The sequence below is a fragment of the Coenobita brevimanus genome, chromosome 2 (genome assembly GCF_032717465.1).
Source record: "Coenobita brevimanus isolate Jiangsu-jjx chromosome 2, ASM3271746v2, whole genome shotgun sequence".
In the NCBI taxonomy this organism is placed as follows: Eukaryota; Metazoa; Arthropoda; class Malacostraca; order Decapoda; family Coenobitidae; genus Coenobita; species Coenobita brevimanus.
In genome coordinates, this window is record NC_136955.1 from 31,634,954 (window position 1) to 31,659,118 (window position 24,165).

Sequence of the window (24,165 nt, forward strand, 5' to 3'; positions counted from 1 at the left end):
TGTGATGTCTCCTTGGCTGTTTAATATATACATGGATGGGGTCGTAAAGGAGGTGCAAGGTAGGACAGTGGATGTGGGGGTGTCTCTAATGAATGAGGGTGATATTTGGAAGATTCCGCTGTTGCTTTTTGCTTATGATACAGTATTGTTGAGTGAAGATGAATGGGAGTTGCAAGGTTTGGTGAATGAGTTTGGGACAATGTGTAAGAAGAGGAATCTGAAAGTTAATGTAAACAAGAGTAAAGTTATGGTGTTTGAGAGGAATGAAGTATCAAAATGTACAGTGAGGTTGGATGGTGAGGATATGGAGAATGTGAGTGCAATCAAGTACTTGGGTAGTGTGATGAGTAAGGATGGAACTTTGGGGGATGAAGTGCGTGAAAGGGTACAGCAGGGAAGGAAGGTTGTTGGTTCACTGAAAGCAGTGATGAGAAGTAGTGAGGTGATCATGGAAGTTAAGAAGTCACTGCATGATAGTATTGTGATCCCTACCCTGACGTACGGAAGCAAGGCGTGGACCTTGCAAGAGGGGAAACAAGTCAAGAGTGAGAGCAGTGGAAATGAGTGACTTGAGAGGAGCATGTGGAGTGACATGGAGGGACAGGTTGACGAATGAAGAAGTAAAGGAACGTTGTGGGGTGGATGTGGATCCGGTTGAGAAGTTTAAAAGAAATACATTGAGGTAGTCTGGACAAGTGGAGAGAATGGAGAATGGAAGACTGACTAAGAGGGTGTATGTAGGTGAGGTGGAGGGAGGGAGAGAGATGGGTAGACCGAGGATGAGGTGGAGGGATGGAGTTGAGAGGTATATGAGGGAGGGGGGAGTGAGCTGGGGGGAGGGTAGTCAAATGGTGGGTGACAGAGCGACTTGGAGGCGTATTGTCTGCGGCCACCCTTTGCGGGAGTAGGGCGTCGGGCTATAGATAGATAGACTACTAGATATCTAATTCAGCCGACTGAATTTAACTTCGGTAAGACCTGTGGTAGTGGTGGAGTTAGAGATATATTACTTTCACTCCTTCAGTGCCGGGATGTCTTTTGAACTTTAATCCTCTCAGTCTGATTTCAGTGAGCATTGAAGAATTCTGTGGTAGCGAAGGCATGAACTAAAGAGGCGTTTGATCCTTTACACCTTATGGTGTCACTCACTCTTGATCTGGATACTTAATATCAGGCTGATGATCGTACGCTTAAACATTTAATCATGAAAGGAAAGATAACCCTCTAGCTTTTGATAATGTTTTCTGAAGCACGTGAAGAAGAAAAATGTACCTGGCCTTTATGTATCATTCTGACAGCACTTTGTCACGTGAGATGCAAGCTGATCACTTATAGCAAGAACAAGCGGTGCCAAAGCACAGCAAACCCGTCCCCGGCAGTTACTTAAGTGCTGATGTATAAACACAACAGGATACCTAGTCAAAGATGTCACATATCAAATTCGGATTAAATCGGATGAAAATTGATTTTATGCCCATTTGAAATTTTAGGCCCTACCCACCCGACATTGACCCCCCTACTGCTAACTGGGGGGTGACCCCCCTGATGTAATGAGGCATGTTATAGGATGCAGATTTGAATGACGCAGGTTTTGGTTTCATGTCGATAGGACGAATTTGAAAAGGGTTATAACGAAACAACGATTAAAAAATATATATATTTTTAGGGCCGACAGCCTGGACCTTGGCCCAGTTTGGCCCAAAATTTAATAAGGTGATCAGAGGGTCATAGCCCATCATCCCCTCAATTTTGGTCAAAAACGCACTAGTAGTTTTAGCGTAAAGTTGTTAACAGACAGACAGACAGACAAACAGAGGGACAAACAGACAAACCGAGTGAAATCAATATCAGTCCCCGAGCCCCTCCGTGGAGGGGACGGGTAAGTAAGGGTGATCCATATATGGCAGTTAAATGTTAAAGGTTTGTTATCCCCTTTTCTGCTTGAACCAAGTACATGGTCATAAAGTTTGAATGTACAGTAAAATGGTGAGAATTACTTATATTGGCAAATGAATAGAATGGTTGGGAAGGGAAACACATAAAGCGGCCTTAGTTATTTATTACTGTACTGGAGTGGTTGGACGTGGACTATAATAAAATTATTTAATGGTAGCCTCCTTAAAGGAAAGAAATAAGTCCACTGCTGAAGGAGTACAAATCTGTATTAACTTACCTCCATATCCATAGTGACATGCGAAAACAATCCATGCCAAACAGGTTCCCCAGATAAGCCTGTGCATGCCGCCGTAAGCCACCTGTGTCATAATATCATACTGTGCTTCCCGCGGGAAGACATTGTAGCTCCACATCCCAAACACTACCAGCATTCCCATCAAAGTCGCTATGGTCCATCCAGTCATCACCAATATCTATTATGGGAAGAACCAGTTATCTCCAAAGGACTGTCTTCAGAATAGGATGAACTTTTTTTTTTTATTAGAGGGGTTAAATATATTCCTTAATTAACTCTCTAACAATAAGAGGTCTGCCCTTACTTGAGTAAAATCTAATTTTAGTGAGAATGAAGTATTAAAATATGACGCTGTTCCGAAAGGGTAAAACTGAAGTCGTTGTACTTTAGTTCCATATCCCCAACACGAAAACAATTCTATCAAAATCGTTGTGGTCTATCTACTCGCCACTAAGAATATATGGAGTGAGGTGTGAGAGTAGCGGATGGTTATTTACTTATTTATTCATTTTTCAATGCAAGGAAGAAGGAGCCAAAGGCCAGGAGCCCGCAAACCGTTCCTTCTGAGAAAAAACAAAAACAACATAACAGAGCCCAATTCAAGAGCTCTTCATTCCGAGATGCCTGGACACACTGCGTTTGAAAGACTGGAGATCATAGGAAATAGGAAATACAGACAGAGGGAGACAGTTCCAGAGTTGATCTGTTGCATAAATGAAGGACTGGGAGTAACGATCAGCATTTGCGTTAAAGTGTTGGACAGAAAAGAGATGTGAGTTTGATGTCAGGTGGGTGCAACACGCCCGTTGTAGTGGTGAAGGGATGCAAGCAGATAGTTCAGAGGAGCAGTGACCATTAAAGCAACGATAGAAAACAGATAAAGAACCAGCAATACAGCGAAAAGACAGAGGCTGAAGGAAGCCAATAAGACGAGGAGGGTTAATGAGACGAAAAGCATTTGACTCCACCTTGTTAAGAAGAGCTGCATGTGGAGAGCAACTTCACACATGAGAGTTGTACTCTACACATGGGTGAATAAAACCCGCGTATAAAGTCAACAACTTTGCAGGGTAAAGAAGGTACGGAGTCGGCTTAGCACACCTAACCTGATTGAAGCAGATTTTACAAGAGATGTATTATGGTCTTTCCAAGATAAATCCTGAGAAAATGAAACCCCAGGTATGTTTAATGATGATGCAGGATTGAGCTGGATACTATTAAACATTAGTGGGTACTCCTGTGGAAGATTTTAATGGGTTGATAGATGTAAGTACTGAGTTTTTGATGCACTGAAAACAAGATTTTTACCCTAGTCAGACATACGAGCTAAATCAGACATTAGGTGTGCCATAGCCTCATCCCTTGTTTGTTGAAGTAACTGCTGAGATGGACGCTGCGTCTTGATTTTTACCTCCGTTATGCTGATTCTTGCTACTAACAAATATTTTACCCTAATTATGAGTGCCTTAATAGTGAAGGGAATGTTGTGTGTCGATTCCCTCCAGGTCAAAAAGGAAATACCTCATGTGTTTGAGTTCCATATCCTGAAAATACTTATCCAAATTGCTATGGTTCACCTACTATTACTTGATAACGATAATAAGATGCTATCTCCAGACAATTTTACTCAGAGTGAGGTAGATTATTAAAACTGGATGGGTTACATATTGCCTTCATTAAACCGCCGCGAAAAAAACAAGTAAATGTACTATCTCGATACAATATTTTTTTTTCTTCAGATGAGAATGGACTTTTGGATCTAGATGTATTTATTACATCATCCATTAGCCTCTTCGCAGCTAAAAGTCTGTCGCAGATCTGAACAACATCATCTATTGTCAGCAAGATTAAAAACACTGCACTGAACTAAATGGACTAATCTGCTATGAAACATGTTTTCCCGGGGCAGTGAGGAATCTGAGAGACGTGAGTGCATATTGTGTTCTTTTGGGGGAAAACTTTTAGAATTTCATCACACTCATACCGCAGTTTCAGTCTTTCTATCCAACAATTTTCCACCGCGAATAAGAAGAACTGGCGAAGACTTAAGATTGTAACTGAATATGACTGCACTGAATGTCTGACCGTGACTGTGCATGATCTGAGAGAACTTTTGACAATGCCTGTATATGAGCGGAGTGAGCCTGTAATTGTGACTTCATGACGCGAAAGAACTTTTGATAAAAACTGTACATGATTGGAAAAAATTTTTCACCATGGCTGTACATGACTAGAGAAGTATTATACTGTGCCTGTACTTGGTTGAAGACATTTTATTTTTAAAACTGTAAATGTGCACGACTGGAGAGTTTTGGATTGTACATAAACATGATTGGAGAAAATATTTTGCCTGAGTGTGCATCACTGGAGAAAGGATTGAAGTGTGAACGTACACTACCCGACAATAACAAACTTCCAATCATGAATGCACATGAGTGAAGCCGATGTGTGAAAGACAATGTATATACATTTTCACTTACAGGGTCGATCTTGACTTGACGATTACCGAGCTTATACATGATGTAGGCCAACCAGATGCCAGCCAGCCATGGCCCAGCGCGGCACCACGGCGCGTAATAAACTTCCCAGATGTAGTCCATACCATGCCTGCAAAAGAATTAGTGGTTTGGAAGAAATTATCAAGAAGCTATGAAGTTCAGTGATAATACGAGTATAACGTCTATGTCCTTATGAAAATGAGAACCATGTACACACACGCACGCACGCGCACACACACACACACACACACACACACACACACACACACACATATATATATATATATATATATATATATATATATATATATATATATGTGTGTGTGTGTGTGTGTGTGTGTGTGTGTGTGTGAATACCATCATCATAATCATCATCATCATCATCATCAGCAGCAGCAGCAGCCATTTCAAGCCCACGCCCAAGGCCTCCCCCAGCCTTTTCTCGAACTCCTTGATTGAGCCAATCTCTGCCTCGTTTTGCATGCAAACTTCTCTCTCTCATCTCTCCAACTCCTGTCTATCCTTTTTCTTCTTGGAGTCCAGCCAGTCAAACTCTTGCTCCATCAGTTATCCCTTATTCTTGCAACATCACCTGCCCACCTCCATTTGTTTGTTTTTTAAGTATATTTTCTATAGTGTCCTGGACTTCAGACTCCTCTCTCACCCAAGATTTTCCCAACACTGACCTTTCCATTGCTCTTTGAGAACGGATTACTTGATTTTCCATCGGTTGTATCAGTTTTCAGGTCTCACAACCGTACGTCATGGCTGAAATTATACATTTGTTATATAAATTTCGTTTCATACATATTGGGAAGCTACTTTTATGATGGCTCAATTGTTTACCCAAAGCTTTCAGTCCAACTGTAATGCGTCTCTTTATTTCGCTATCATGTTCTTCCGTCAGCTTTAGTATTTGCCCCAAGTAAATCAACTCCTCGACTTCTTCATGACTTTCTTTACTTATTCTGATGCTCTTCAGTGTATTTAGATGAAACATTACTTAAGTTTTACTCCAGTTCATCCCTAGTCCCACTTTGAGACATTCTCTGTTCAGGTCATTTAACATTTGTTGCAGTGTCTCTGCTGTTTCTGATATTAGGATAATGTCATCTGCAAATTTTAATTGGTTTAGCTTTTTTCCATGCATGTTTACTCCTTTGTCTTCCCAGTCTAGCTTTCTGAAAATGCTTTCTAGGCATACTGAAAATAATTTTGGTGAATGTGTATCTCCCTGACGCACGCTATTCTCAATCTTAATTCTTTTTTAGTCTTTAAGCACTTTAGCTGCAGCAGTTACCTCTTTATATGTTTTCGAGCAGTTTTACAGTATTCTCATTTACTTCTTGTTCTCGCAAGGAATTTATAATTTCTATGTGTTCCACCAAGTCGAAAGCGTTGTCATAATCAGTGAAAGAAAATCATTCGGGAACCGAATGCTAATCACCCGCCAGAATATGCTGTTGGTCAAGTCCAAGATTTTGGCCATGTCTTGATACCATGAAGGTTTCAAGTTGATAGCTCAAGCCGTTCATGAGATATAATGGTGCTAAAGGCGTGCGTGCGATAAAAGCTAGTTGACCATAGGCAGTCATATTGGTACCCATTTTCGAGCTCGTCCAAGATTTTGGCCATATCTTGATACCCTGAAGATTTCATGTTGATAACTCAAGCCGTTCATGAGATCTAATGGGAACAGGTACACACACACACACACACACACACACACACACACACACACACACAGAGGCGGGCAAAAACATTATCGGTCCTCCTTGTAAAGCAGGACGATAACAAAATCTAAGCACGATGGTTTATTATATCCTATCCTGTAGTTTTTTAAGTTACACACACACACACACACACACACACACACACACACACACACACGGCATATATATATATATATATATATATCCAGGGGAAGGATCCCACCGCTACCTGGCGCGTCCCCGGGTGGCGGATAGGGGAAGGCCTTGTAGATATACAAGGTACCGTCTTAGACGGCGCGGACCGTGGGACCCCCTATAGATATATAGGGCTCCACCGAATATATCGAATAAGGTGGCAGAAAAAATTACATCTCACCAGAAACTAAGTGGCAGGGAGGTGAGATTATTTGCCACAATCTTCCCAACCAAACATGAGTTATATTGCAAAGTATTTGACGGGCTTTCCTGTTGGATCATCGTCTATTAAAGGTCCAACCGCACTGCCTCCTGTGCTTATGGGCAGTGTGCCACCGAAAGTGAGTAAGCACTGTGTTGACAAGATAGAGACTGGGATATTCAACACTCTTAAATCCATGAAGATCTATGCATACAATGTAAGAAGCCTCGCTGAAGATTACAAACTTGATAACTTAATAGCTGAACTGGAAAACATTAGTTGGGATATTGTAGGTTTGAGTGAGACCCACAGAAAAGAAGAAAAAGCAATTCAGCGAAATGACAGTGGCCACCTATTTTACCACAGAGGAAGGGAAAATGAAAGAGTTAGTGGTGTAGGATTTCTAATTAACAGAAATCTTGCAGACAACATTGTTAAATTCAGCAGTGCATCTGACAGAGCAGCAGTGGTTGTAATTAGACTGTGCAAAAAATATACCCTGAAAGTGATACAAGAATATGCACCAACTTCTCAGAGCTCAGATGAAGAAATTGAAACATTCTATGATAACATCTCACAGATTATGGAAGAAGAAAAGACCACCTATACTATACTCATGGGAGACTTCAATGTAAAGGTTGGAAAATCAAAAAATGGAGAAGCATGTATGGGAAAATTTGGAGTGGGAGAAATGAACGAAAGAGGAGAAATGTTGGTAAACTTTGCAGAAATGTTTAACATGATAATAATGAACACATTCTTTCACAAAAGAACAGGGAGAAAGTGGACCTGGAGAAGCCCAAATGGAGAAACAAAGAATGAAATCGACTTCAATATAGCAAATAAGAATAACACGATCACAAATGTCACAGTTGTCAACAAAGTAAATATTGGAAGTGACCATAGAATGGTGGGTTGCACAGCAAGATTCAATTTCAAAAGTGAAAGAAAGAAGATGATTAAAGACAAAAAGATATCCCCAATAAAAGTCAGCGAAAACAAAGCAGCTTTTCAGTTGGAAATAAGGAACAGATTTCAGGCTCTCAGTAATGCTGATTGTGACATTGATGAGCTGAATGACAAACTAACAAAAGTGCTAAAAGAATCAGCAGAGGTAGTAGGAAAACCTAATACAACCAAAGCTGGAAAGTATTCAGAGAAGACACTTTAGCTTATGAAAAAAAAGAAAGGTAATGAAAGTAAAAACAAAGACAGATGAAATAGAACGAGCGGAATTAAACAAGCTTATCAACAAAAGACAAAGAGAAGAAAAAAGAAAGAGAAACATGGAACAAATCAAAGAAACCATCAAAAAAGGAAAAAGTCTGAAACAGATCCCAAATAAAATGGCACTTGGAAAGCAACAAATTACATCACTAAAAGACAAAAACGGTGAAGCCATTAAATGCAGAGATATGATGCTGAAGAGAGTTGAAGAATTTTACAAAGAACTGTATGCATCAAAGACAGTAGTACCGATAGCTAACTTTTCTGTTGATATAAGTGAAATACTTGAGGTAACACCAGACAAAGTAAATATTTCTCTTAAAAATATGAAAAGAGGGAAGGCTCCGGAAGAAGATGGAATAGTAGCAGATTTACTGTTGGATGCAGGAGCAGAAGTACAAAATAGGTTTGCTCACTTATTTACCCAATGTATAAAACAAAAGAAAATTCCCAAAACATGGTATAATGCAATTGTTATTCTACTTTATAAAAAAGGCGACTCAAAAGACCTTAGTAACTATAGACCCATTAGCTTGCTATCAGTCATTTACAAGCTTTACACTAAAGTCCTTACAAACAGAATAGCTACAAATCTGGAGGAAAACCAACCTCGTGAACAGGCAGGATTCCGAAGCGGGTACTCGACTACTGATCATCTGCACACAGTGAATCAGCTAATTGAGAAAACTACAAAATATAATAAACCACTGTGCTTAGGTTTTGTTGATTGCGAAAAGGCTTTCGACTCAGTGGAGCACATAGCAATTATAAATTCATTGCGAGAACAAGGAGTGAATGAGAACATTGTAAAACTGCTCGAAAACGTTATATAAAGAGGGAACTGCTACAGTTAAATTACATTAAGGACTCTGAGAAAATTAAGATTGAGAAGAGCGTGCGTCAGGGAGATACAATTTCACCAAAGTTATTTAGAGCATGCCTAGAAAGTATTTTCAGAAAGCTAGACTGGGAAAACAAAGGAGTAAACATAGATGGAGAAAAGCTAAACCATTTAAGATTTGCAGATGACATTGTCCTAATCTCAGAAAAAGCAGAGACATTGCAAGAAATGATAAATGACCTGAACAGAGAAAGTCTCAAAGTAGGGCTAAAGATGAACCGGAGTAAAACTAAAGTACTGTAATGTTTAATCCTCAAACACGAAAGAGCGTCATAAGAATAAGTGGAGAAATTCTTGAAGAAGTTGAGGAGTACAATTACCTGGGACAAATACTAAAATTAACGAAAGATAATGATAACGAAATAAAAAGAGGCATTTCAATTGCATGGAAAACTTTCGGTAAACATAGACATTATGAAAAATAGCTTGCCAGTTTGTATGAAACGAAAAGTATATAACGAATGTATAATTCCAGCTATGACATATGGTTGTGAGACTTGAAAACTGACAAAATCGATGGAAAATAAATTAATTCGTTCTCAGAGAGCAATGGAAAGGTCAATGTTGGGAATATCTTTAAGAGACAGGAAAAGATCAACTTGGGTGAGACAGCAGACTAAAGTCAAAGATATTATAGGAGTTATAAAAGAACAGAAATGGAGGTGGGCAGGCCATGTAGCAAGAACAAGGGATAATCGATGGAGCAAGAGGTTGACTGACTGGACACCAAGAGACGGTAAGCGTAGCAGAAAAAGGTCAGACAGGAGGTGGAGAGATGAGATAGAGAAATTTGCAGGGAAAATGTGGCAAAGATTGGCTCAGTCAAGGAATTCGTGGAGAAGGTTGGGGGAGGCCTTTGTTCAGCAGTGGACTTGTAATGGATGATGATTATATATATATATATATATATATATATATATATATATATATATATATATATATATATATATATATATATATATATATATATATATATATATATATATATATATATATATATATATATATATATATTGTGTGTGCGTGTGTGTGTGTGTGTGTGTGTGTGTGTGTGTGTGTGTGTGGAACAAATATATCTATCTATATACCTACGCTGCTTCACTCAAAGAAAAGGAGGTAGCCAGACTGGACAACACACCCAATTTTCTCATTCACACACACAAATTTATTTGTATTTTAACCCCACGGGGAGAAGGAACAGATCATCACCGCACCACCCCGCACGAGGGTCAACTGCGCGGTGCAATCAGCGACATCCGCAGCAGGGCTCGACAACAGTGCTAGTTTACCCTTGCCACATCATAATGGACCCATTATGTTTATACCCGGTAAATACACAAAACTTAAAACATGTAACGAAGTTGTTCATTAAAATAAAACGATTAAAGAAAAAAAGCCAAAGTAATGGTCCGTTAACTTGAGGATGACTGGACACGCTGCATTGAAAAGTCCCTAGATCATGGGCAGAGAGAAATACAGTGTGACGAAGGCAGTTCTAGAGTTTTCCTACTGCATGGCAGAAGGACTGAGTCTATCAGGTAACTCATTCACTTGAGAGCTAGACAGAAAGTGTGTTATTTCCTGGGTACTACATGCCCACGTTAATTGGGAAATAATTGAAGCAGACTGTTCAGATGATAACTGATCACCAATACTGCGACAGGAAAGGGAAATAGGTGTTAAACTGTAGCGAAGGGGAAATGGTTGAGGGGAGTACAAAGTACAAAGGAGTACAACGGAAAGCAAACAGCAACAGACCTTATGGTCCTTACTAGGTTGTTTGTTACAGAGTAAATTATGACTACGAGATCAAATTCTACATGCTGAAGGATAAGGATAGTAAAGCAAGAAGACCCCCCCCCCAGCCTCCAAATCCTCCAGTTAAAACTGAAATGAAAAAATGAGAAAACTCACCATCCAGAATGGAAAAACTGACATGGAAATTTCATAGGAAAGACTGAAAAGGAAAAGTTATATTCTATAATACTTTATCTACAAGCTACAAGTTTGAATAACCTGAAAGAGAAAGTAGTAAAATAAAATGAATAACCAAATAACTAACTAACTAACCCATGGCATTATGTACGAGTGCGTTGAATTAACGAGGCATCTGTACACACAGAGTGGAAATTGCACATTGTGGATGTTTCGGGAGTCAGTAAGGTGGGGCAGAGGAAAGGGATGATGAGATGAAAACACTTTGGCTTCATGCTGTTTGCAAGAGAAGTGTATAATTATCCCCTTCCCCAAATATGAAGGGAGGACTCCACACATGGCCAAATATAAACCCCGCGAAGTGTCATATACTGCACATAGGGAAAGAAAATGAGAAGTCTGTTTAGCTTACACATTCTGTGGGGAGAGAATTTTGCCACGGAAGTAATGTGATTTTATGAGGACTGGTCCCAAGGGAAAGACAACCCAAGAATATACACATATGGCGAAAAGGCTGACCTGTGTATTGATGAACGTTAAGAGATATTCTTTTCGAAGGTTTATGCGTGTTTAAAGAAGTAAGAATTATTACATTGATGCATTAAAAAAAAAAAAAAAAAAAAAAAAAAAAAAAAGGGTTCCTTTTACCCACGAGCCACTGGCATTGGCTTCAGGGTAAAATATTTTTCTGCCTAAAAAATCTTGATGAACTCTGGTGACGAAACAATGGCCCTCAGTTCCGTGCAGCCATTATGTAGGCAGGGGGTGCTAAGAATCCCACGGTGTAAAAATAAGTTTATACATCCAAAAAGAACCTTAAGAATAGGAAACTGAAATGTTCGAACTCTCAATCAGGCTGGTAAAATGGAAGGACTTATTTCAGTGTTCAAGGAATACAAGATGGATATTTGTGCTCTTACATAAACGAGGTTGCTTGGAGCTGATAAAATGAATTTGGAAGATGGTATTACTATGTTGGTTTCTGGTAGGAGTGATGGAAATCATTACCAAAGAGTAGGCTTACTGCTGAGTAGAGATGCTTGTAAGGCAGTATGTGAGTTTGAACCAATTTAATGAGCGCTTGTTTTATGCACGTTTAAAATCTGACCATGGTAATATCAGTATGGTTGGAGGGTACGCTCCGACAAATGAGGCTGCTGATGAAATGAAGGAAGACTTTTATGAGAAGCTGCAGGATGTAGTGAATAGAGTGGCAAGACATGATGTGTTAGTTTGCATTGGTGATTTTAATGCGATTGTTGGCAGTAGTAGGGATGGCTTTGAAGATTATATGGGTAAGGAGGGTGTTGGTATAAGAAACGAAAATGGGATGCGCTTTGGAAGCTTTTGTTTGGCAAATGACCTTATAATTGGTGGAACTATCTTTGAGCAGAGAAAAATACATAAGACTACCTGGATTTCACCATGTGGTAAATATTGTAACCAGATTGACCACATTGCAATTGGCAGAAGGCATAGGAGTTATTTGCAAGATGTTTGCGTAAGGAGGGAGGCAGATATAGGTAGTGATCATCAACTTGTTGTGTCAAAGATTAAAATAAAACTTAAGAGAAACGATAATGGTAATTGTACAGGTGGTAATAATTATGATTTTGATGAGCTGAGAAGTGATGAGAGCACGAAGGAAAAGTTTCGGTGGGAATGTAGGAACAGGTTTCTAGTCCTGCGGACTTTGATGGAATCTGAAGACAATGAAATTAATCAAATGTGGAGAGAGGTAAAAGAGGTTTTGCATGAGAGTGCTAAGGTTACTATTAAGAAAAAGGGAAAAGCGAGAAGGAAAAAGTGGATGTCAGATGAAACATGGAATGCAATTCAGAAAAGGAAAGAGGCTAAGTTAAGAAGTGAAGAACAACATGATGATGGCCAGGTAGTTGAAGTACTTAGAGCAAAGTTCTGGAGTTTACACTCTGAAGTAAAAAGACTCGTTAGACGTGATAAGAGGAGGCTATATGATGAAAAGGCAACAGAGACAGAAATAAAATAAAATAAAAATGACGGTCAGAGCACAAGAGCAGCATATAAGGCCATAAAGGAGTTAACTGGGACTGAACAGAGATGGAAGGAAATACCTGTACGAGATAGAAATGGTAACTTGATGACTAAAATTTGGATATAAAAGGAAGGTGAAAAGAGCACTTTGAATCTGTTCTAAATAGACCAATTCCAGCTGAAGAGGACATTTTGCCAGCCGAGAGAGATTTGCAGATAGAAACAGGGGATATAACCTTGGAAGAGGTAGCAAAAACTATAAAGGAGTTAAAGAATTTTAAGGCCCCAGGAGAGGATGGAATATTCCCTGAAATGCTTAAGGTGGAAAATGACGAGTTGATGAATGCGCTTTTGAAACTTTTTAATGTGGCTTGGGATAATGGTGGAGTTCCAGAAGAGTGGAAAAATGGAGTGATTTTAAAAATACCAAAAAACAGGGAGATTTAAGTGTGTGTGGCAATTGGAGGGGGATAACTTTGACACCTGTAGTTGCAAAAGTCTTTTCCAAAATCTTGTTGAACAGAATAAAGCCAGTAATTGATAAAAATTTTAAGAGAAGAACAAACGGGATTTAGAAAGGGTCGAGGTTGTAATGATCAGATTTTTATTGTAAGGCATCTAATGCAACAAGGTAATGAGATGAAAATGCCACCTAGTATGTGTTTTGTGGATTTTGAAAAGGCGTTTGATAGTGTGTCACGTGGAGCTATGTTGAAAATTGAGATTCTATGGTATACCAGAAAAGTTTGTAAATATTATTAGAAGCCTGCATGAAGGTACATTTAGTAAGGTAATGGCAGGTGGTTCATTGAGTGATCCATTTGAAGTTAGGTCAGGAGTGATTCAAGGAGGCGTTCTTTCGCCATTGCTGTTTGTTTTGGTTATGGATTATGTTATGAGAAACGTTGTAGGGAGAACAAGTGCAGGAATTAACTGGAAAGAAAATAAGAAGCTGATGGATTTGGACTATGCTGATGATATTGTACTGATTTGCGGAAGTATTTACGAGATGCAGAGGGTGCTTGATTGTCTGGTGGAGGAAGGAGAAAAAAGTGGGATTGGTAATAATTGTGGAAAGACTGAAATTATTAATATGAACGTGGAGAACCAAATCGATTGTGCAATTGGGAATAATGTGGCGAAGAATGTAGAAAACTTTAAATATCTGGGAACGATTGTATCATCTAATGGATCATTAAACACTGAAATTGAGGAGAGGATTAGACAGGCTTAGCGAGCTGTTGGAATGTTGAAATCTGTCTGGAATAATAATATGCTTTCGGTACATACTAAAGTGAAAATTTACAAGTCCATGGTTAGACAAATTTTAATTTATGGGCATGAGTCATGGTACAGTACAATTGCAACAGATCAGAAAGTATTAGGATTTGAGAATAAAATACTGAGAAGGATTCTTGGGGTAAAGTGGCAAGACAGAGTTACAAATGCACGAGTAAGGGATATTACGAGAGTGGAACCAGTTAATGAATATGTGAGACTGTCTCGCTGGAAGTGGCTGGGGCACATATACAGAAAAGAAGGTAGTTTAATATAGGATGTGCCAGAGTGGACTGCTAGAGGAAGAGGTAGAGGTAGGCCGAGGGAAACCTGGTTGAGGACAATGAAAAAAGAAGCAGGAGAGGAGTGTTGGTGGGACCTGAGGGAGATGGCAAGAGACAAATATTGGTGGAGAGAGTTCATCGAGGCCCTATGCATCCCGTGGGGTGCCACAGGAAATGATTGATTGATTGATTGATTTACCCGCGTAAAAACAGAAGACAATTCAGAAACCGAATTAGCCCTTGCCTCAGGTAGAGACTAGGTAAGGAACTGCTGTGATGGACATTGTGTGAAAGAGGTGCAAAATGAAAGGTGGAGACATCAGCTTATAAGTGCATAAGGAAAAATGAACACTTCAGAAAATCTTTAGAGGAAGAGAATTGGTAAAAAGATAGGACCCTGAGAAACAACACCACTGACAGCTTTTGAAGAACTGTAGCTGTCTTAACATCAGCTATGATGCATGCAGAGAGCAGAGAGGATACTAGAGGTGAAACCCCAGAGAGAAGGAAATTAACCATTAGAGGGGATTTCCTAGTATACAGATCTGTGCCAGATTTGGGTAATAAGACTTCGATATTTCAAATTAATTGGATTTTTTTTTTTTCACCAACATCCTGAAAGAAAGGTAAACAAGAATTCAAAACAAATATGAGAAGATCGTCAGTGAAGCGTCGATGACTGGATCAGTGTTGTTGGTCTGAAAAGGTATGCGAGAAAAGGTTCTCCATAATATTCCTACTGAGGATAAGACTAAATACTCTCAAAATGAGAGAGATGAAAACAATTGGTGATAAAGGTAGGGTTGGGAACGGTCACTTCCTTTTACATGGGCAGAGCATGAGCAAACATCCAGCTAGAAGGAACGGTATATATGTAAGGACAAAGGCGAAAGAGCTGGGACTGCGAAGTATAAAAATGGAAGCGTACAGACAAAGGAGAAAGAGCTGGGACTGCAAAGTATAAAAATGGAAGCATAGTTCTTGAAAGCATTAGGAGATACCCCATTAAGAACAGACACTCCGTAAGGGCTGAGGGTAGAAAGTAGCCTATGTCTTCTGAAGTTGTAATTAGCATGAGGAAGTCAGAGGGTGGGATAGGTGAAGGAACAGCGCCAGAATCGTTGAAAGTAGAGAATATCAAACCTGTGAACAAAATGCTATACACTGTAAGTGGAGGAAACAGCAATAGAGCCGTCAGAATGGAAAACAGGAGAGAATGAAGAAAACAGAGTTATGGAAGAGGACTTCAGCAAAATGTCAGAAGAGGCAATGGGAGTTAGAGTGAAAGAATTACAGTAGCAATAGTTTAAATTATTTTTGATAAGTCAGGGAAGAGATTTAGCGGATTACAGGTAGATCTATAAAAAAACTTGTGATCCCAAAGTCAGCTGGCATCTGTACCTTTTGAAAGCCATCTTGTTGTGTGAAGAATATGGTTAAACCATTATTTTTTTATTAGCTTCTGTGTAAAAAAAAAATAAATGTATGCCATCATAGCCTCCATAACTGCTGAGAGCAATAGAATGACTTTTAACTATAGAAAGAATAACCATAACAAGGAAAGTCAATGAAATTCTGACTGAGAACCTTTTAATCACCAAAGCTACACTGCGTCGTTTCTCGGATTGGTTCACAGATATTTCTGGAGGAATTAGACAGGATACAGAAACAAGAGTATGGTCAGCGCGACCAAAAGAAGAAAGAAATTATTAATAAAGTGGTAGGAGCAGTGTAGTAGTCGTAATAGTCGTAGTATCAGTAGTAGTTGTAGTAGTAGTAGTAGTTGTAGTAGTAGCAGTTGTTATTGTTGTTGTTGTTGTTGCAACTTCAGGTTTATCTGTACGTGAAACCAATGGACTACAGGCTGAAGCTACTTTGCAGTCCACTATCCTCCTTTTCCAGAGTAAGCAAAAAAATTGGTTGTAAGAAAGAGATCAGTAACGGCAGGGCATCGCTAAGGTTGGCAGCGATATGTGTAAGGTGCTGTACATGCTGCTTTTGATTAAAATAGAAAAGATGTAAGCTTGGTTACCAGGTGGATCTGTGACAAGAGGAAGAGGAGCTAAAGGTTGTCGTGAAAACTGAAATTGCCAATAAAGGAAATTTCTTACAGAAATTAGAAAGAGAGAACGTGTTCCACTTTAGAAGTTAGACAGTCAAAGAATATTCAGCAGAGTTAGGGATATGTTAAACAGCACAGACTTTTTAATCAAAGTCTGTCAGGATTGCCACAACCAGAGCCTGAAGAAGTCGAAATAGTTGCTACACACTTACATGCAACTACCACATTTGGCGCAGGACTAAGCGTACATAATGTTAGAGGATACAGAGAAGATAGCCTACCAGTACCTCAGACAGCTTAGCTTCACGTGGAATAAACAGATGAGCTTTAGACCAGAAGTGGTTTTCATGGAAAGGAAACTGGAGAGGGGGCCATAGACGTTATTGAAACTGACAGACAGTGTCGGTCAACAATCCAAGATATCTCGTCTGTTCGTCACCGAGAGAGTTTGGGTGTTTGTGGTCCAACACGTGTTAGGAGTGTAATGCTGTATGGTAGTGAGACCTGAGCTGTAAAGAAAGAGGATATTTGTAGGCTCAAATTTACAGAAATGACAATGATTAGATGGAAGTGTAGTGCGTCCTTGAATGCGAGGTCTGGGGGCGGGGGCTAGGTTTACAATCGATAAGTTAAGAGGAGGGATGGGATTGGAGTGTACTGGGGTTGTGATTAGAAGGGGTAGACCGAGACGGTATGGGCAAGATGGGAGGATGGAGGACGATAATTGGATTTGGAAACTGAGAAGAGTGAACGTCAGGTGCGAGGTTGAGAGGGGCAGACCGAAAAAGTCCCAGGAAGAGGTCACAGAGTGTACCTCAGGGATAAAGGATAAGGACAACGCATGCAAGCCTGATGGAGCCTTTATAAAGGATACGATACGATACAAACACCCCAGGGACTGCTAGGCTGGGTGTTTCTGGATAATTCAGAAATATTAAAATTTTATGCGTTTAAAGCAATGGGGGATTGCCAGGAGTAAAATCTTGAGGACTTTTGACACGGGAACTCTACAGTAGGTTTCCATATGATCAGCTACTTAGAGAGAGAGAGAGAGAGAGAGAGAGAGAGAATACCAATGATAATAATAATAATAATAATAATAATAATAATAATAATAACAATAATAATAAAAACAAAATAATATCAGTAACAATAATATTAAAATTTATGATAATAATAATAATAATAATAATAATAATAATAATAAATTATAACAATAATAATAATGTTAGTAATAATGACACATACTACTGAAGGTATATACGGGCAGTAGATTTCCACGAAGACATACTTTATTAAACGTGATAGCAAGTTCGGCATTACAAAACTTATAGCAATGCTTTCTTGTTGTGTGATGGCTAGTTTTGCTTCTCCCTGCAGCCTAGCTCTGATTTCTCCGTAGGCTACCATGTCCTCGGTTCTCGTGGTGTCACCTATGATGTAGTTGTTTTACGTCGTATTCTGGAATTTCGGCACTACAGAGCCTTCTTCAGCGAAGGGAAGATCTCACTCCGGTTTTAGTCCTCATAGGAATGGTTAGCAGTGGTCAGTAAGAAATTTTATATACCTGGGTGGCGAATCAGAGGTGAGGATTAATTAAGTTGCTGCACTCTGGCTGGCTGTTGGATTCCTGTGACTGCTGACCTCATCAGGTGGGCCTGCGTTCAGCCCTGGTGCAGATTTCCTTATGCTTCGCAATCCTTGTATTTTTTTTTTTCGGGGGGGGGGGGGCAAGGAAGGAGAAATCAAGGGCCAGGGACCTGCAAAGTGCTCCCTCAAAGAAAAAACAACAAGATAACTATCTATCTATCTATCTATAGCCCGACGCCCTAATCCCGAAAAGGGTGGCCACAGACAAAACGCCTCCAAGTCACTGTCACCCACCATTTGACTCCCCTCCCCCCAACTCACCCCCCCCTCCCTCATATACCTCTCAACTCCATCCCTCCACCTCATCCTCGGTCTACCCCTCCCTCTCCCTCCCTCCACCTCACCTACATACACCCTCTTAGTCAGTCTTTCATTCTCCATTCTCTCCACATGTCCAAACCACCTCAGTGTATTTCTCCTAATCTTTTCAACCACATCCACATCTACCCCACAACGTTCCTTCACTTCTTCATTCGTCAACCTGTCCCTCCACGTCACTCCACATGCTCCTCTCAAGTAACTCATTTCCACTGCTCTCACTCTTGACTTGTTCCCTTCTTGCAAGGTCCACGCCTCGCTTCCATACGTCAGGGTAGGGATCACAATACCATCATGCAGTGACTTCTTAACTTCCATACTCACCTCCCTATTTCTCATCACCCCCCTGGGGGTAGGGGGGTTTCAAGAATACTCCCCCAGTATCCCTGCTTGTCGTACGAGGCGACTAAAAGGGTTGGTGGTGGGTTAGTGCCCCACCCCGTAAAAAGAACTAACTAAAAAAGCGAATAAAGCAAGATAACAAAGGGCCCAATTTAAGATCCATTCAGTTCGAGATACCTGGACACACTGCGTTTGAAAGACTAGAAATCATTGGAAGTAGGAAATACAGACACAGGGAGACAGTTCCAGTGCTGACCTGTTGCATACACGAAGGACTGGGAGCAGCGGTTAACTCTTGCATTAGAGAGTTGTACAGAAAATGGATGAAAGTTTGCTGCTTGACAGGTGCTACACGCCTGCCGTAGTGACGGAAGGATGCAAGCAGACAGTTCAGACGAGCAGTGGCCATTGAAGCAGAGACAGAAAAGAGTTAAAGATACAACAGTACAATGAAGAGACAGAAGTTGAAGGGAGCCAGTGAGAAGAGGAGGGTTAGTGAGATGAAAAGCCTTTGACCCCACCCTGTTGAGAAGAGCTATGAGTGGGAAGCCTCCCCATACATGAGAGTTGCACAGTACACAAGGACGAATAAAACCAGTGTATAAAGTCAACAACTGTGCAGGGGTAAAGAAAGTACGCATTCAGCTTAGCGCACCCAATCTCTTGGATGTAGATTTCACAAGAGAGATAATATTTTCTCTCCAAGATAAATCCCGAGAGAATGAAACTCCAAGTATGTTTAAAGACGATGCAAATTGAGCTGGATATTGTTAAAATTAGAGGTTACTCCCATGGAAGATTTTACGGGGTTGATAGATGTAAGAACTGAGTTTTCGGTGCATTAAAAACAAGGTTATTTTTACCCCTATCAGAGATATAAGCCAAGTAAGGCATTAGGTGTGCCATAGCTTCATCCCTTGTTTGCTGAAGTAACTGCTGAGATGGGTGCCGCAGGAAGCAAATGGAAACGTGAAGGGTGGAGTCATTAGCGAATCAGTGGATAGGATTAGTTGTACATCTTAGAATGTCATTGATGAATAATAAGAAGAGAGTTGGTGATAGGACAGAGCCCTCAGGAACACCACTATTGATTGCTCTTGGAGAAGAACGGTGGCCGTCTACAACAGCAGCTGTAGAACTGTCAGGACTCCATATTACAAATACAAATCATAACAGAAAACATGATAGATAGATTGACAGAGCACCAGACAAGATGTGGGAACGGGATATTAGCTTGCAACTCTTTAAGTGAAGGAATGTTGATCAGGCACCGGAAGCAGTACATACACACAGACATACAGTATTCTAGAAGCTTCCACGACAGTAGAGCACACGTGACACGACCCCTGTTACACGAGAATGTAGGAATTTGAGCTCAGAAGGAGACAGGCCATAGAACCGACAGGTAGTAAGGAGAAGGAGGCTAGCAACATGGGCGAGAGGGTGGAAGAGAGAGAGAGAGAGAGAGGTAGCTCGCGGGACTCTATACTTCACTCGTGTGTGAGAGACTTTGTTAAGATTTTCAAGACAAATAAAAATAGTCCCATACTAATCTTTACCTCTCCTGTCATTGCATGACAAAAGGGAACGAAGTTTATCTACTTACAAAACTACTTATAACAACCGCTCGTCCACGAGTCTAATATATGTATAACTGATCTACAAAACACACTACAAGAAGCTACAAAGTTCCTGTAAGAGAACGACCAGAAAGGAAGCTAGATATGAAGGCACAGATAGAAAGACAGAAACCATAAGAGGGTAGGTTGGAAATTAAAGATTTATGCCAGACTGGAACGAAATCCTTTGAGATGTCAAGTGCAATAGCAAAGCTTTCGCCAAAGTCCGGATGACAAGGAGTCTGAAATGTAGGAGAGAAAATCACCAATGGAGCATCCCTGGCGTAGCCCATGCGGACGATCAGAAAGAAGGTTGTGATAGGAAAGATGCTTTATTATTTTTTTTTAAAGAATAGACTCGAAAACTTTTGAAATACAGGATTTTAAAGTAATTGGGTGGTTAGAGGGATGGGAATTGTCGCGCTTCTTTGTGACAGGATGAATGAGAGCAAACTTCCAGCAAGAAAGAAAAGTGCATTTGATACACAAGGACAAAAAGAGTTTCCCCAGGCAGGGTGTAAGCACAGAAGTACAGTTGTTGAGGACATCAGGAGGGACCCCATCAGGCCCATATGCCTTATTGATATTGAGGCCAGTGATGGCAGAAAATACATCAGCTGAAGAAATTTTAATGTCAGCCACGAGGAAGTCAGAGGGGGGAAGAGATCGAGGGACAACACCGGAATCGTCTAGGGTGGAATTGGAGTAAAAAGTCTGAGCAAAGAGTTCTGCTTTATCAGCAGAAGGAATAGTTATAGAGCCATCAGGGTGGAAGAGAGGAAGGAAGGATAATGAAGTAAAATTTTTAGACAGGTTTTTATCAAGATGCCAGAAAAAGCAGGAGAAATTCGAGTTGGCGAGTTCAGAGCATTGAGTGAGGATGAAATTATTTATAACAGCGCGAAGAACAGACTTAAGCACAATTTCGGGCAGAAACATAAAAAAGATGAGATTCAGGGGTGGGTTGGGTCCAGTACCTTTTGTAGGCCTTCTCCATGTTGTGGACAGCATTAGAACAAGCGTGATTAAACCAAGGTTTTTTTTGCATTAGTCAAAGGATATGAGAAAGGAATGTATGCTTCCATGACCGAGAGAATAACCTCCGGAATGCTCGTTCCAAACTTAAACGGCTCTCGGTCATGGAAGCAATAATCATTCCAGGGGAACTCAAAGAAGTACTGCCAGAGAGTCTCCCAATCGGCAGTTCCTAAGTGGTACAACCAACATTTATTTGGAGGGTCCATAGTCCGTACTGGAGCAATGGGACAGGTTAAGGTGATGAGGTTGTGATTGGAGGATCCCGACGGAGAGGAAAGATTTACAGCGCAAGCAGAAGAATTAGCTGTAAGGAGGAGGTCGAGTATGTTGGAACTCTCTCCAAGGTGGTTAGGGATGCGGATAGGATGCTGTACAAGCTGCTCTAGGTCATTAAGGATAAAAATGATGTAGGTTTGTTCACCAGGTGGATCAGTGAAAGGAAAGGAGAGCCAAAGGTGGTGGTGAACATTGAAATATCCTAGAATGGAGATTTCATAGAAGGGAGAAACGGGTAGGATGTGTTCCATCGTGAAAGTAAGATGGTCGAAGAAAATTTCATGGTCAGTAAAATCAGGAGATAAGTTAACAACACAGATATATCTAGTCAGAGAAAGACAGAAAAGCTGAAACCAGAGAGTAGAGAATTCAGTAGAATCCCGCTCAGGAAAACGAGAGTAAGATAATTCGTTCTGTACGTATACGCAACAGCCACCTTCGGCTTTGAAATGAGTATAGAACCAGTAGGAGGATACTCATAAGGGTTTGTTATCAGTTGCCTTCTTGATATGCAATGCCTCTCGTGTAGGGAGCCGGCGGTTGTTACCACAGCTAGCCAGAACATCAGTGTTCTTTCCAAGGTGCTCCTTTGGCGATGTTGGTTCGGTGCTCCTGCCGCACGTGGCTCCTAGTGGATCCTGCATATCTGTGGCAACATCACGAAAGAGGACCTTGAAAAGATCACTGAAGTTACTGGTAGCTGTAGCAACAACAGCCCGGTCCCTATCACTGAAGTTACTGGTAGCTGTAGCAACAACAGCCCGGTCCCTATCACTGAAGTTACTGGTAGCTGTAGCAACAACAGCCCGGTCCCTATACTCGAGGTAATGTTTATTAAAGCGCTTAACCCCTCAATAAATTCCAAGACAAGAATTACAAGCGTTACCAAGCATAAAGAATTGTGCAGCAGGCCAGAACACAGACCCGACTGATGACATCAGCAGTCACTGGAACCCAAAAGCCAATCAGAGAGCAGCAACTTAATTAAGCCTCACCTCTGATTCACCGCCCAACTCTAAAGATTCCTTACCGACCACTGCTAACCATTCCTACCAGGACTACAACCCGAGTATGATCTTCCCTTCGCTGATGAAGGCTCTGGAGTGCCGAAATTCCGGAATCCCAACTAAAATAAGTACATCATAGATGACACCACGAGAACCGAGGACATGGCCGCTACGAGGAAATCAATGCCAGGCTTCAGGGAAAAGCAAAACGAGCCATCAGACAAGAAAGCATTCCAAAAATGTTATGTAATGCCGAACTTGCAATTACGTTTGATAAAGTATGTCCTACAGATAATATTGTTACGACTTACTCAGGAAACAGTAGTGTCGTTGGTGCCAGGTCGTCAGCGTAAATTATGGCTGCCGGGATAATAACGGATGCCACAGTCACCAGGTAGAGCCACAACATACCTATTAAAGGGACCGAACCGTGGTATTGCATTTTTAGGGATGGTGGGGTAGCATATCCCATATTCTTCTTAACGTTGTTATGCACCCTAATTATCAGCATACTTTGCCTTAGTAATGTACCAGAGGGTAAAATAGTGTAATATGAGATATAAACCTCTGAGGAAGAACTACACACCCTTTTCTCTATCTTGGTCGATTTTTATTCTATTTCGGCTTACTTCATATAGCTCAGTGGCAAAAAAAAAAAAAGAAAAAGAAAAAAAAAAAGACATCATGGGTCTACATCCATTCCACAGCACTTTTTCGTGACTAGCATCATATTCTACTGTTCATATAGTATTACACTCTTATCATTCAAGAAGGAGAGATGGCAATTTTAGGCCAAGCTAGGGTATAAATGACATAGAAAGTATCCCATGAGACACCTGACCTGTGAATCGGGGCAAACTGGGGCATTATATTTTGAGGGGGAAAAATATCCTGTTTATTCTTCTGATGTGCAGGTAACAGAGACTAGGCTACCGTAGTCCACCATACTAAATTAACCTCTTCAGCCAAAGCACATCAAATATTTGCAATTTCTAGATACTGATATCAATCTTAAAATGAACATTTCAGACTGAGAGTTGGTATGATACTGTCTATATAAATCCTTTTTCGTAACTGATGGCTCTCCTTTAACTGGAAGAATACTTAAGATATCACCAAAAATACAATGAAAATAACGTACTGTTAGATGACCATCTTACTCTTCATGTTGGGTTTAATGTTTTCAAACCTTCAGTAACCTCTTAAAGTTATATACACACAGGTAAGCATCATTCTGCCTAAGATGTACTATGCACAAGGCCATGGAACAATTTGATGGTATAAATATGAATACACACTGAAATGACGCAAAAGCATTTAGAGGCGGAATGCTAATCGCCTGCCAGAATATGTTGTTGGCTATGGTACAAGTTACCTACATAACTAAACTGAAGGGGAAAAGAAATCGCAAAACTCT

General features: G+C 40.5%; 1 protein-coding gene across 1 annotated transcript in view; it reads right to left on the reverse strand.

Annotated features, from left to right (window-relative positions):
• LOC145392073 (nose resistant to fluoxetine protein 6-like) overlaps positions 1 to 24,165 on the reverse strand; it is a 199,779-nt gene that overhangs the window by 94,024 nt on the left and 81,590 nt on the right. Inside the window, exons 9-11 of the mRNA XM_080266532.1 lie at positions 23,060 to 23,159; positions 4,672 to 4,798; positions 2,174 to 2,369 (exon numbers count right to left, since the gene is read on the reverse strand). Of these exons, the coding sequence (XP_080122658.1) occupies positions 2,174 to 2,369; positions 4,672 to 4,798; positions 23,060 to 23,159 (423 nt within the window). The remainder of the gene's footprint in view (positions 1 to 2,173; positions 2,370 to 4,671; positions 4,799 to 23,059; positions 23,160 to 24,165) is intronic.